General features: G+C 37.9%; 1 protein-coding gene across 3 annotated transcripts in view; it reads right to left on the bottom strand.

The window, feature by feature from the left end:
- Positions 1 to 13,259, bottom strand: part of Polq (DNA polymerase theta) — a 104,930-nt gene that overhangs the window by 15,803 nt on the left and 75,868 nt on the right. For 2 of the 3 annotated variants that reach the window (XM_076868282.2, XM_076868283.2), the window contains 5 exons: positions 11,628 to 11,821; positions 8,723 to 8,860; positions 7,055 to 7,229; positions 2,620 to 2,742; positions 1,908 to 2,027 (listed from right to left, as the gene is read on the bottom strand). In XM_076868282.2, the coding sequence (XP_076724397.2) occupies positions 1,908 to 2,027; positions 2,620 to 2,742; positions 7,055 to 7,229; positions 8,723 to 8,860; positions 11,628 to 11,821 (750 nt within the window). Of the gene's footprint in view, positions 1 to 1,907; positions 2,030 to 2,615; positions 2,743 to 7,054; positions 7,230 to 8,722; positions 8,861 to 11,627; positions 11,822 to 13,259 lie in introns of all 3 variants that reach the window. The other variant, XM_076868281.2, reaches the window with a different exon arrangement.

The raw sequence follows: 13,259 nt of genomic DNA, 5'->3' as shown, positions 1-13,259 counted from the left end.
GGTTTCTGAATGGAGACATTTCCCCTGATGTACTGAAGGATCTGGAGCTGAATCAAAGCACAATTCCTTCTGAGCTAAGGAAACAGACTAGAGTTTGGGCCTGTGACGCACTAGAATTGGTGAGAATTCATAGAGAAAGGAACTAGGCACAAAAAGAGCACCAGACGTGCATAAGAACACCTTTGGATTTGGGGCCAAATATTAAACTGTGCTGGGAGAGTACAGGGAGCCAGGAAAGAAGAAATGATTATTCCTGAAGAAAGAACCACCATAGCATAGTGGTTGGCAAGAACTGCTTGGTCAAGACACACACTCTGGAATGCTAAGAAATCCAAGCTCTGACTAAACTAGATGGAGAAACTTTCTGAACAACTTGAACACCAAGAAAAGACCCTAGAAAGTTCACACCTCATTAACAAGGCTAATACAGCCCTGGAGTGCAGACTCAAAATGTTCAAGATTGAAAGTATATTGCTTGCCAGACAAAAATGTTATATCCTATTAGTGAAAACTACAAAATCCAAAGAGTTAACAAGGTAGAAACCATAATGTCCAGACACAACACCAAAAAATCAGTACAGAGAGCCAGGTAAAAGTAACTGAGCAGGAGAGAATTCAATCAATAGAAAAGTGACCAGAAAATCAGAGATGATGGAATTTTTAAAAGTTATCAAAAAAATATCCAGGAATTTAGAGAACATAATGATGAAATAGTGAATTGCAATAAAGTAATGAAAACTACAAAAAGAACCAACTGAAAATTCTAAAGGTGAAAATACAATATCTGAAATGTAAAATTGACCAGAAAGCTGTGACAATGATTAGACACTATAGAAGAAAAGATCAGTGAACATCAAACAGTCAATAGAAATTATCCCATTGAAGCACAAAGAAAAAAAAATGGTGGACAGATCAAAATGAAAAGAAAAAAGGCTCATTTCAAATGCTGGAACTGGGGAAGTCTTCACAACGTGGCTACTTAAAATTTTCAAATTCTGATGTGCCTCACACTACATTTCTATCATGCAACAATACTTTTAAATCCAGCCACACTACTGTCCTCGAACTAAAAGAAGACACTAAGGACTGCATGTCTCCATAAGAAATCACCAATCAGCTCAAATGAAGAGCTCTAAAAACTCCATTGGTTAGGTCTGAACTTTGTACGCCGGTAGATCATACTTAAAAAATGAAACTGAAAATTGCCGAGCAGGTTGTGTTATCACAGACCTCAAGTTCACCCGTTGAGCATAAGTTCCTGACAGAATTGAAGATAAATTCAGAGGGTTCATCGCACTCATCCCCTGGAGTGGCCACCTTGCAAAACATCAGGAGTAAACATGCATGCTAAGAGCCGGGAGGACTCAGGAGTTCCACAGGACTCCCACGTCTTAATGACAAACAGGTCAATGGCTAAAGACTGAGGTCAGGCAGCATAAGGACAGCCTGGGAGTGACCCCATGCCACAGGAAGTAGCAGTGGGCAGAAAGGGAGAAGAAACATGGGAGCAAACAAGTCAGAGAGATCAAAACAATAAAATCTGAGCTCTTAGATGTCAGAGGAGGAGAGAGAGTCGGGAAGCAGAGAGTTGAGGAACAGGAACAAATGCTACAGGGAAGTGCAAGAGGATGAGGACTGGCAAAATCCACTGGATTCGGCAAAGAGTTTTCGATGGCCTCAGAATCCATGATTTCAGCAGACAGCTGCCACTGAGCTACACCAAAGAAGTTGCACAGAGGGCAAATCATGAAGGCAATGACAAACGACAGCCGTCAGCCTGGCAAAACCTGGGAAGATGAGCTTCACTGCAGAGAGGAACGACAAGGGGTCAATGTCCCCGAGTCCCAGGGACAGCTTCAGTGATTTGAAAACATTCCCACAGCAATGAGAAGCTCAAAACCCATTACCTAGAAAAGGAACGAAGGCATGTCGCATGCTCACTGCAAACGGCATCCCTCTGTCTGCAGTTTTCTCGCCCATCTGTGCCTGGTGTCCAGGGTTTGGGACGCAACTCTTCTTATTTTGTCCTCTGTGGTACAAACATCATCAACTGAACATGAAGCATCTCAAAAGTATGAAAGGTCCAGTTTTTCAGTCCAGTCAATATTTCTGTTTAGGAAACTTCAAAACAACCCAACCTGAACTCACTTTTAAACTTAACAGGTTTTGGCAAATATTCGATTAACATTAAGTGTGATGTGTGACATTTCTACAAACAGTCCTTTCCACAAGCCAATTCTGAGACAACCGACTCTAAATTAACTCAACAAATCTCTGACCATATCTCATAAACTATCAGTGCTGTTTCTTCCTATCATGTGTATACAGGAGGGCAGGGCAGGTACTGCTGGCATTGCTAACCTCTTCCCTTCAGGATCTGAATTAAAGTCAGATTAACTGCTGGTTGATTCAATTAGTGGCCCGGGTTTTCAGCCTCCCACTATCAAATAGCTTTTCTACAGACAAACTCAGGATTTAAAATGGTAGCACCTAGAAAAAATGGGTATGTCTAGAACTCAAAATTAAACTCATTTCATTACTTTGTATAAGAGGCTATTTTCACCATTCATACTCACAAAAGGGTATTAATACCAATACAGAGAAACAGAGCTTACCTGCCAGTGAGAAGCAGGCTTTTCCCTGGGGCCTGGGAAGGAGGGCTTTCCTCTACTAGTGTTGGCATTTTGATCTCAAAATCTCTTGGCACGTTCTGGATATTTGGTTCTGTAAAAGTTATTCGTCCTAAAATCAAGCAGGATAAAGACATAAAATTAGAAAAAGAAATAATCTGCCATTTTAACAGCTTTGCATTTCTGAATTATCCTTTAAAATGCATGCTCTATCAATGATAAATGAAATTTACAGCAAATGAAAATTTTCATCATTTTCATGCATCTAACAGTGATAAATAAGTACAAAACCATTCCAAAATAAATGCCTGTGTTCTATATTCACTTAGCTCCCTGGAAAAGTGATCCCATGAAAATTGATAAACTGAACTATTCCTGTGCTAAAATGAGTGCCCAATGTCAGCACAACAGGTTAGCAGGCACAGGAACGAGTCCAGGCAACTCAAATAGACCTTAGCAGGAATGAACATCGGAGTTGTCAAGCCAGGGTGCACAGGCCAGAGAGGAGTGGACAGCAGAAGAGCAGCTGGACCCTGGAGAACAATGTCACCACGGCAGAGCACTATGCGCAGGAGTAGCAGTGAGGGGCAACTGGACTTCACTTTCGGATACCTCCTGGCTGGTTTTCTCATCAGCACTATCATTCAAGAAAACAACAGTACTGACCTGGCTGGAGACCAGAATCAGGTGTTTCTAGGAAATAACTGTTTTTAAGTGCTTATAAAGCTTTTATCCCCCCCACAAATTTTAATAGTTTGTTTATTCATTGATTTAACTTCTTTAAAACATATTAAAAAGTATTTGGGCCATTAATTTTGTTCTTGCCATTTGAATACATATATAGCAACATTAAAATCCTCTATGATGAACTATTCCCTGTAATGGGCTCTTCTAGTAGCTGCTATAAGTAATTTCATCTTCATCTGATGAATTGGACATTTTGAGTGCCTTAGACATCATTTTTCTGAATAAAAACCTAATTTTGTATTCTTTTTATTTAGCATTTAGCACAAAATAAGTGTTTAATTAATGGTAGGTTTAAATATAATTGTTATTTATTATTAAATGTCCCCTTTTGTGTCACAAAGCTAGCAAATAGCAAAGGCAGGCATCCAAGGCTCTTTCTACCTCAGCACACTTTCTTCTTTTCTAGAATATAGTTCATATTTAGCATGCTGCCTTGGCCTGTTAGTCGAATTAATAAGGTAACACTGGCAGACAGAAAAAGATTCTAAAAATATATTATACAACAAGCAAATAGCTTAGTGAAAGTGAATTCTAATCATGAAATAGTTTTGCCATGCTTAGGTAAGCTTACATTTCTAAAATATTATTATAAAATTATACAACATTATTAAAATATTATTTCTAAAATCAATAATAGAAAGAGAATTGACTACCTTCTGCTTTATGAGCAATAAATAAATGTGTAACATCTTTGAAAACCGTAGGGTGCTTTTGTTTTATCACCAAGTATTTTATTTTACACAAATTTATAAAGCAAGTGTTCCAAAGTTATATTTAAAGACCAAAAGAAATTGCTACCAAGAGGTTAGCTAACAGACACAAAGGAAAAGAGAAAGTTGTTTAGAACAAAGAATAAGGCCAGGGAGGGAAGGCAGCTGCTCTTGGTGTCTCCACTTTAAATAGTTTAGCAACTGTAAGAGATCATGTTGAGTGAAATAAGCCAGACACTAAAGACAAGTACCATATCTTCTCTCTCATGTGTTTTTTTTTTTTTTTAAAGTCAATCTGAGTGTATCATAGTGATTATCAGAGACTGGGAAGGGGAAAGGGTAGATAAGGGATCACAGTGTACATGTAGACAAATATCATACTTAACCCATTAATATGTATAATACATGCTAATCAAAAATAAAATTAACAAAAAGATTTACAAGTGCTAATGGTAGGATTAGAGATGGTTTTTATTTTGTTGTATATAAGATTGTGCATGGTAAAACATACTGGACCAAATAAAAATGTGGCAACGTGGGAAAAAAAATAACAGAGGAACTAATACCAAGCCCTTTTCCAGAAGCATGTGCTAGTCTAAGCACTCAGCAGAATTAACCTACTTAATCCTCAGAATGACCAGTGAGGCAGGACTGTTCTGACTTTCTTTCATATAGGAAAAAACTTAGGCACTGAGGCAGGAAGCACCTGTCTAAAGATTTACCACACCAGGATTCAAACTGTGATTTCTGATTCAGAGCCCACATTCCATATCACCAGTCAAAACTGCCCCCTCTATGAATGATTCGTTGTTTTTAAAATATATATATGTATACATTATAAATTTCTTATAAGTATGATATATATCATAACTAAAATCATTCATGAGCTTGTGTGAAATAAAGGCAGTCACAAACCTAATTTCAAATTTATTTTCCTTGAAAATATAGTAGGTTAATACTAAAATGACTTTAAGAAGTACAAAATATTATCAGACCCATTATTTAATTTTTTTTTTTTTGCAAACCACATATTATGTCTTGTATTAAGAGTATCTGAAGGGCTCTTAAAACTCAGTAAAAGAAAACAAAATCCAACTGAAAAAAAATATATACATATATATATATATATATATATATATATATATATAGGCAAAGGATTTGATTAGAAGAGATCTGAGGCTTTGGTTCTTACTTCTAAGCCTGCTCGGCTGGATCAGGCAACCCTGAGTCTAGAGCTGATCACGGACCTAAGATGGAAGCATTCGTGCCCCAGGAGCATGAGGTTTGCCAGTTTGGCTCTCGAGCACAGGAATAGTTTCTCGCTCTGGGCAAACCCAGAAATAATTTCCTCTGATTTTTTCGGGGGATTCTCTCCCTGGTTTCTGGCAGCTTCCTCACAGGCTTGTGCTGATCCTTGCTCAGCTAATGACCCAGGGGATCCCATGCAAATCTCCAGAGCTGGCTGCTGTATAGCTCTGTCTTCTTCAGTACTCTGTCCTATGAAGTCTGAATACCTGGGCCTCCCCTAGATAGCCATCTCCATCAGCTCAACTCCAGGAAACTGGTGGACTCTGTTTGCAGTCACCTTACCTGCACTGTAACCCGCAGTCAGAAAAATGGGGGCAACCTGTGAACAAGTTTATAACTGTCCTTTCTTCCACTGCACATCATGTTTGGCAAGTAAAGTTTTGTATTGCCTAGAGAAAGAGTGCTTCTGTTCTTTATCAGATTATATGCATACTTATTCTAGGAGGACATGAGACACCCAAAGGACTCTACAGCTTTCCTTCCCACTTCAGAAAGTAAGACACTTATTACACAGATGCCCCAGAGGCTACTGAGCTTCAGCTCTTTCCTTCTGTTTTATTAGAGCGTTATAGTTATACATGGTAGTTGGGTTCATCCCGACAAAATCATACATGCAAGGAATTCAGTTTCAATTTACACACTCCCCCTTTTCCCTCCTGTTCTCCCTACCTCCGCCTCCACCCCCATTCTCTTTTCTCCTTCCTCAACTATAACAACTTTCTTTCGCTCATCTATTTATTTATCTTGGATTGGTTCTTTATACTTACACATAAAGGTGGATTTCCCTGTGGTATATTTATAGACACACATAACATTATTTTTTAAGAATTCGTTCTACATTTTCTTCCCTTTCCCATTCCTTCCACTCTGCCACTTGATCACCTTCTTCTGCACTACTGATCTTCCCTGTATCCTATCCTCCCTCCTTTCCTTAATTTTAAAATAATTTCCACATGTGAGAGTAAACGTTCGACCTTTGAGTGTCTGGGTCTGGCATATTTCACTCAGCATGATGTTCTCCATTTCCATCCATTTACCAGCAAATGCCATGGTTTCATTGTTCTTTATGGCTGAGCAGAACTCCATTGTGTATATAGACCACCGTTTCTTAATCCATTCATTCATCTATTGACAGGCATCTGGGTGGATTCCATAATTTGGCTATTGTGCATTGGGCTTCCATAAACACTGAGGTGCCCGCATTGCTATAGTGTGCTGATTTTAGGGTTTTTTGGATAAGTACCAAGGCGTGGGATAGCTGGGTCATATGGTATTTCCATTCCTAGTTTTCTGAGGAATCTCCATGATGCTTTACAGAAAGAATCTTAAGAGGCTCAGGAAAGGGCTGGCACTAAGGTAAGATAAGATCATTGATGCAAATACTGAATTCCCATGTATACTCTTAGGGTAAACATCGTGTATCAGACACCAGTTACTCTCTATATATACTTGAAAGCAGGAAATGTATCTTAATAAAACTCATCTCAGGATCCAGGTAGTGTCTAGCTATGCTTTGCAGGAAGTACAGGTTTTATAAATGATGTGGGACTTCATTGAACCCAATGATCAATACTTGAATTCCTAGATCGTCACAAGCAAATGTTATATATGAATTTGATTTCATTTCAAAATTGGAAATTATTTAACATTTCTCATCACCTGTAGCTGTGTGTGACTGTGATACAGGATAGATTCTTTCCATTCCAAGAAAAGGATTCAGACGCTTTTCCCGCTGCAGAGGAAAGACCACTTTGGTAATAGCATTAGTGATTCTTCTCCACTCTAATATCAAGCCTGGTAAAGGATGTAATGCCTTTAATTTATTTAAAACATCCTGCCAAAGAAATAAAGCAAGGTAAGATTGAAGTCTTATCCAAATTCCATAGCAAACAAGTTTCTCTTTTAGGTAAACAATACAGTTTTAAAATTTAGTTTTGAGGGGCTAGGGATATAGCTCACTTTGTAGAGTGCTTGTCTCACATGCACAAAGCCCTGGGTTCAATCCCCAGCACCACAAAAAGAAAAAAAATTTAGTTTGATAAATTCTATATTCAATCAAAATCACTGCTAGGGTTGTTTTAGAAATCACAATAGTGGATTGGACACAGTGGCACGTGCCTGTAATCCCTGAGTTTAGGAGGCTGAGGCAGGAAGATCACAAGTTCAAGACTAGCCTGGACTTGCAAGACCCTGCCTCAAAATAAAAAAATAGAACTGCTCAATGGCAAAGCACCCCTGGGCCCAATCCCCAATACTACCAAAAAAAAAAAAAAAAAAAAAAGGGAAAACATCACCATCTTGATAAAACTAGTAAGTACAGTTTATAAAATGCAAACATAGTAATGCTGAGCACTATCAATTCAGATAGCTTAAAAAGGGTAAATTCAGACAGCTTAACAAAGTAAACCCACCCCACACCCCACCAAGAAGTTACATCATCTCTTTTCTTTGCACATTTTTTTTTCTCCTTCCTTACAAGACTGGAAGTATCCCAGTTGTCTTCCTTCTTGTCCTGATACTTACACGGTTTCCATATCAAGGAAATCAGGAGAGATTTATTTTTAAAACTTTGGCATTTCCATGCAACATGGGACTTTCGATGAACCAAATAGAAACTTGTGAGGTGAAAGGACCGTGAGACTAATCAAAAGTCATAGAGCACAGAGCTGCAGACACTTCCCAAATGCACACAAGTCACAGGTAGTGATGTAAGAGTCAAAATTATACAGAATGGCAACTTGGACATCTCTCCACGGCCTCTGTGGCTGCATTTTCTATCCTTATTTTTTCCATTGAAACTTCAGTAAAAATAAAAGTAAGCCCTTCTCTCTTCTCTCCCACTAATGCATAGAGATTCCATGTATTGTCATTAACAAATTTCCTTTGAAAATAACAGATTTGATTCTCAAAACAAATTCATAGAAAACTTAAATTTTGTCCTGAAACTGGAAAAAAAAATTAGTTTTCCTTCTTCTATACCATTCTCTATGTTCATATAACTATACAAGTTAAATTACACTGGAGCTCCCAGAGTAGGATATAATAATAATTAAATTATGTCTGTAGATCTGAGTGCATAAACCTTCACTCTGTTTTAATGTTAGGAGAGACACAACTACAACTCACAATATAGTCCCAGTTTTTTATGCTGAAATTTCTCCACTGATTTTGTGGGCTACTGAATCATAAAGTATTCATTTATTTATATGTGGGTAAGTTAAAGTGCTGGTTTACATGGATGGGATCTTGATTTCATCAGCATTCTTTCAAGACACCAAAATGCTAAAACGAGTTCAGACTCTGCTCCGTGACTGCCCCAAAGAGCACCTTACTAGTGCTGAATCTTCTCCCCAGCCTTAACTTGCGTCCACTGTCATGCCCCCTTCTGGTAGAACCCAAAGTTTTCTTGCTGCCTTGGTTTTTCATTTCTCCATTTGGTGGCAACTTCAATTCCAAAAATAAAACCTGAAATAAATTAATGCTTCTTTAGTCAAGAATCAAATTGCAAGTACTTTCATTTGGAAAATAGTTTTGAAAAGTTATTTGAGAAAACAATCTCTACAGTTTAATATGGGTTAGGAGAACATTTCTTTAGACAATCTGGAATTATCATTTTTTAATAAATGAAGGTAATGAAAATTACCATCAGGTAAGTTGTTCATACTCTAATTTTGGCACTTTCAAAAAATACTAACACAAGCTTTTTAAACAGGCACATATATATGCTGTGCTGAACAAATTAGCGAGACCCTGTCTCAAAGTAAAAAAAAATAGAGAGGGCTGAGGATGTAGCTCAATAGTAGAGCAAATATGCTACTGCCTTTAAGACTTGAGGTTACTCTGAGGACTCTGAGCTCTCCCTAAGTATCTTGTGCTGTGATAATCAGTGTGACTGCTCAGTCATTAACCAAAACAGAAAATCAACATGGGATCTTACACTGCCATTGTGAGATCAGAAAAGCAGAGGATACTATGGGGAAGGCTCTGGAAGCCATCTAGGCCCACCACTACAACACTGGATCCTGGATCCAAGTCCCTAGGCACAAAAAAGTAGAAGACCGCCAATACAATGTAGAAACGATGAAGAGTAAGCACCCATGAAGAAACGGGGCCTATACAGAGCAGGGATCCAGGCTCTGGGGCAGAGGAAAGTTCCAGGGTAAACCTAACCCTCACTAAGTCAAATTAGAGGGATTAAGATCCAGGCCATTCAGAGCAATATTTAGTATGTCTACTCTCACTTACATATCTTGAAAGGATTTAATGAACCTTGGAATATTTTTTTAAGCAATAATTCAAAAAATTGAAACCATCTGCATAAGTACAAGAATTTTTTTGGACAAGTTGGCACAAGAATGGAGGGAGAGATATGCCTGTGTTTCCCTAGGACAGAAGTGCTGATAGTAACCAAAAGCTGGTTCCTGTTCACAGTAGAGGCAATTACGGGGGACTTAAGAGTGAACGGCATTGAAGTTGACTATGAGTGTAGGTAAATAGTCACAGAATTTTGTTATACAGATATGGCTATAACATGCATAGGAATTGAGGTTGTAACATTGAATAAATACAGTTATAGGATGCTAGTTCAATTTTAATTACATAGGCTATAGTTTTACTCAAGTATTTTCTGTGTATGTGAAATTCATATTTTAAACTTGGCAGCTTATATTTTATCAGGAAATCCTAGTGCAGATATCAAAGGGTATAAAAATGACTAGATAGGAGAAAAAAATCAAATAACTGAATACCAAAAAAAAAAAAAAAAAAGGAGCATTACTCAAGTAACAATAAAGCAATAATCCCAGGAAGACTTATTGTGATAATAACATTAGAAATATATCACATTATGAATATCTAGAAGTTCTTTATCTTAAGTGTCTTTCTTTGGTGAAACCTTCAAAATTAACTGTGAAAGCTTCTATACAAATTACCTCTCCAGGTAATTTCCATTTTAACATGAAGAGAATAGCAAGGGCCTCCTGCTTTAGCCTGGAGTTTGGTCTAGGCCTACGATTCACTTGCCTTTGTTCCTGCCCAACCTTGCTTATGCCCAAACCCAGAGATTTCATGTTTTCAATAAGTTCCCTGTGTAATTTTATGCACAGTCAGCTAAGTATTCACTTGAGTAATTCTAAGCTAAAGAATTCAAAAGAAAACATAACACACACACAAGGAAAAAAGGTATCATTGAATTCAATACAGATAGACTACATTATTAAGAGAAATAAAGTTCCTTGTTTCCTTTAAAACAAGTAACTCTGTGGTTTAAAAATGGGCACTTCAATTTCTATGTGATGGTCACTCTTCCAAGTATTTTACATTTATCATTTATATCTCACAACAACCTCCATTTTACTGATGAAGAAGAAACTGAGATGTAAAGAATTGATGTAAGGGCTGGGGCTGGGGCTCAGAGGTAGGGCACTTGCCTAGTGTGTGCGAGGCCCTGGGTTTGATCCTCAGCACCACATAAAAATAAATAAATAAAAACAAAGGTATTGTGTACAACTAAAAGAAGTAAGCATTAAAAAAAAAAAAAAAAGAATTGATGTAAATGAGGAGGCAGGACTCAAACCCCACAGTCTGGCTTCCAAGCCTTGATCTTCATCAACATGCTACAGTACTGAATCATATCTACAAGATCCAGGAAGGTTCACACTACCAGTTGTGTTTGAAGCCCCTCAAAAACAACATGACCACCCTTAACAGTAAAAGAGTGTGATGAGAGGAGAGAACAGAACACCAACCTTTGAAAATAAAACAAGTAAATTTTGTCAAAATTCATGTAAGTTGACAAAGATCCTAATTAGATTCAAAACAGAAAAGTCACAAAATCCCTTTTTCACTTGCATTTCACAAAAATACCCAATTTTCTATTCTGAAGAAAGATGTGGGCGAGAGTTTTTGAAAAGACTAACTTCATAGAGCAACAGCTACTCTGTCACAGGACCACCACGACTGATCATCTGTTCAACAAATATGTAGTGGGTGCCACCTGTGATCCAGACAAATCTTGTCCTGGACCATGCCTGCTAGTATTCTCTACTACTTTCCTGTTTCATAAGTAAAATGTTAATTTGGTGCTGGAATATTCGATTCCCAGTGCATTCTGGTTAGCTGTTTTATTTTACTGATCTTTAGTGTTTAGGTAAACAAATTTAGTAAATACACACAAACACCTCATTTTAACTCTAAAAATTATTTTCTAACTTCCCTGTTCCCATGATACTACCTCGGCAATGTCATCTGCACTGGTGAAGGAAAAGCTGTGGCCGACTAGTTGATAGGCCTGAGTCTCAATTGCATCCAGCTTGGCTTGCATGATATGTTTCTGACTTTCACATTCTGCAGTACTAAAGCCAATTCCATTGAGTTCCAGCAAAGCTAAGCAGTATTGAGAAGGCATTTCTACTTTACAGAAAATATCTGAAAGAAAAAAAGATAAGAATTAAATGTTAATTCAGCCCAGGTGACTACAGCACTGCCTAAACTACATAGAATTGGTCTAGGACAATCCAGAGATGTTACCCACGTTATCTCACATCCCAGTCTCCTCAGCAAGTTCTCAAAACAACTATTATCTTTGTATATGCAGAGCACAAGATCTGGAATACTCTGAATTATAGGAGACTATGTTTCTCCCAAGACAATAGCTCTGCTTCTACTCTTCACAGGAGTAAGGCAGTCAGCCTTCTTTGCTGAACTGACTACAAAGGGTTAATTCTCTACAATTATTTGCAATATTTCTGGTCCCAACAGAATAAATGCTTGCACAAAGGACTAAATATAGATGTGTTATATTTTCCAATGCTCTTGTCAAATAGTAAAGAAATAAGTTTCTGAAATAAAAATCAGCATCTTTCTATATGCAGACATTTCTCAGAGTAGACATTTTAAACCAGTTTTCCAGTATGTTTTTGTAATATTAATTCTAAAGATGCTCTACAAAAAGGGTGGAGTTTAGATACTGTATATTGTGAGTTTCTGCATCTATATACTGTTGTTAGATATTCATGATAACTATTAATACATTAAGGGCTCTGAGAAGACTTGAAGAAAACAAATTCCAACTTGAAGTTACTTAACCATAAAACCCTTTATTTCATATAATGCTTATTAATATCCTAAAATGTAAGTATTCATTGAATGCACTGTGGGAAATGCTGTCCTACATCATCAAGAAAAATCCATTCCAAAGACTTCCGCTTCTAAAACTCTGAGCAACCCCGGCCCACCCTGCCCAGCTCCACAAGTAAACATTCTTTGATGTCTTGCTGTTCTCAATCAGCAGGGAAGGATCTCCAGAGACACCCACAGTCACCACCAAAACAAGCAAACAAATGAGAGCTCTGACCTCTAACAGTCGGGAGAAATTAGTGGGTAGTCAGCGCCTGGCTTTTTTGAGGCTTGGCATTAGAACAGAAATTCATATGATGTAGGATCAATGAAGTAAAGAACTTGGATCAGAATAGGAACAGTCAGGGAAGTGCCAAGTAATAGTGACAGGGAGCCAGGCTGGATCCACAGGCAGTAAGAAAGAACAGGGCTGTCATGGAGATGGAGTCCTACAGCAAAAGAGGTTAAAGGGCTACAGATCCTTGAGACAGTGTCAGGAGGAGGAACTGAGTCTGGGACTCCCATTCTGAAACAAAACTCCCAGGATAGGCTAATGTAGTCCTTGGATGTGGTATAATTTAACTGAATCAAAAGCTTTCTACAGGAAGACTTCCCCCCAAATTAGTCCTTAAGGTTCCACTGATGAAATCCTGTATGAACTCACAAAGAATATGGAATACACAAGCAGAGAAGTTAGGAATGGGACTGTTTTGGTTTAGATATGAGGTGTCCCACAAAAAAAGCTCAT

Source organism: Callospermophilus lateralis, chromosome 10 (assembly GCF_048772815.1).
Source record: "Callospermophilus lateralis isolate mCalLat2 chromosome 10, mCalLat2.hap1, whole genome shotgun sequence".
NCBI lineage: Eukaryota > Metazoa > Chordata > Mammalia > Rodentia > Sciuridae > Callospermophilus > Callospermophilus lateralis.
This window is presented reverse-complemented; position numbering and strand designations above follow the sequence as displayed.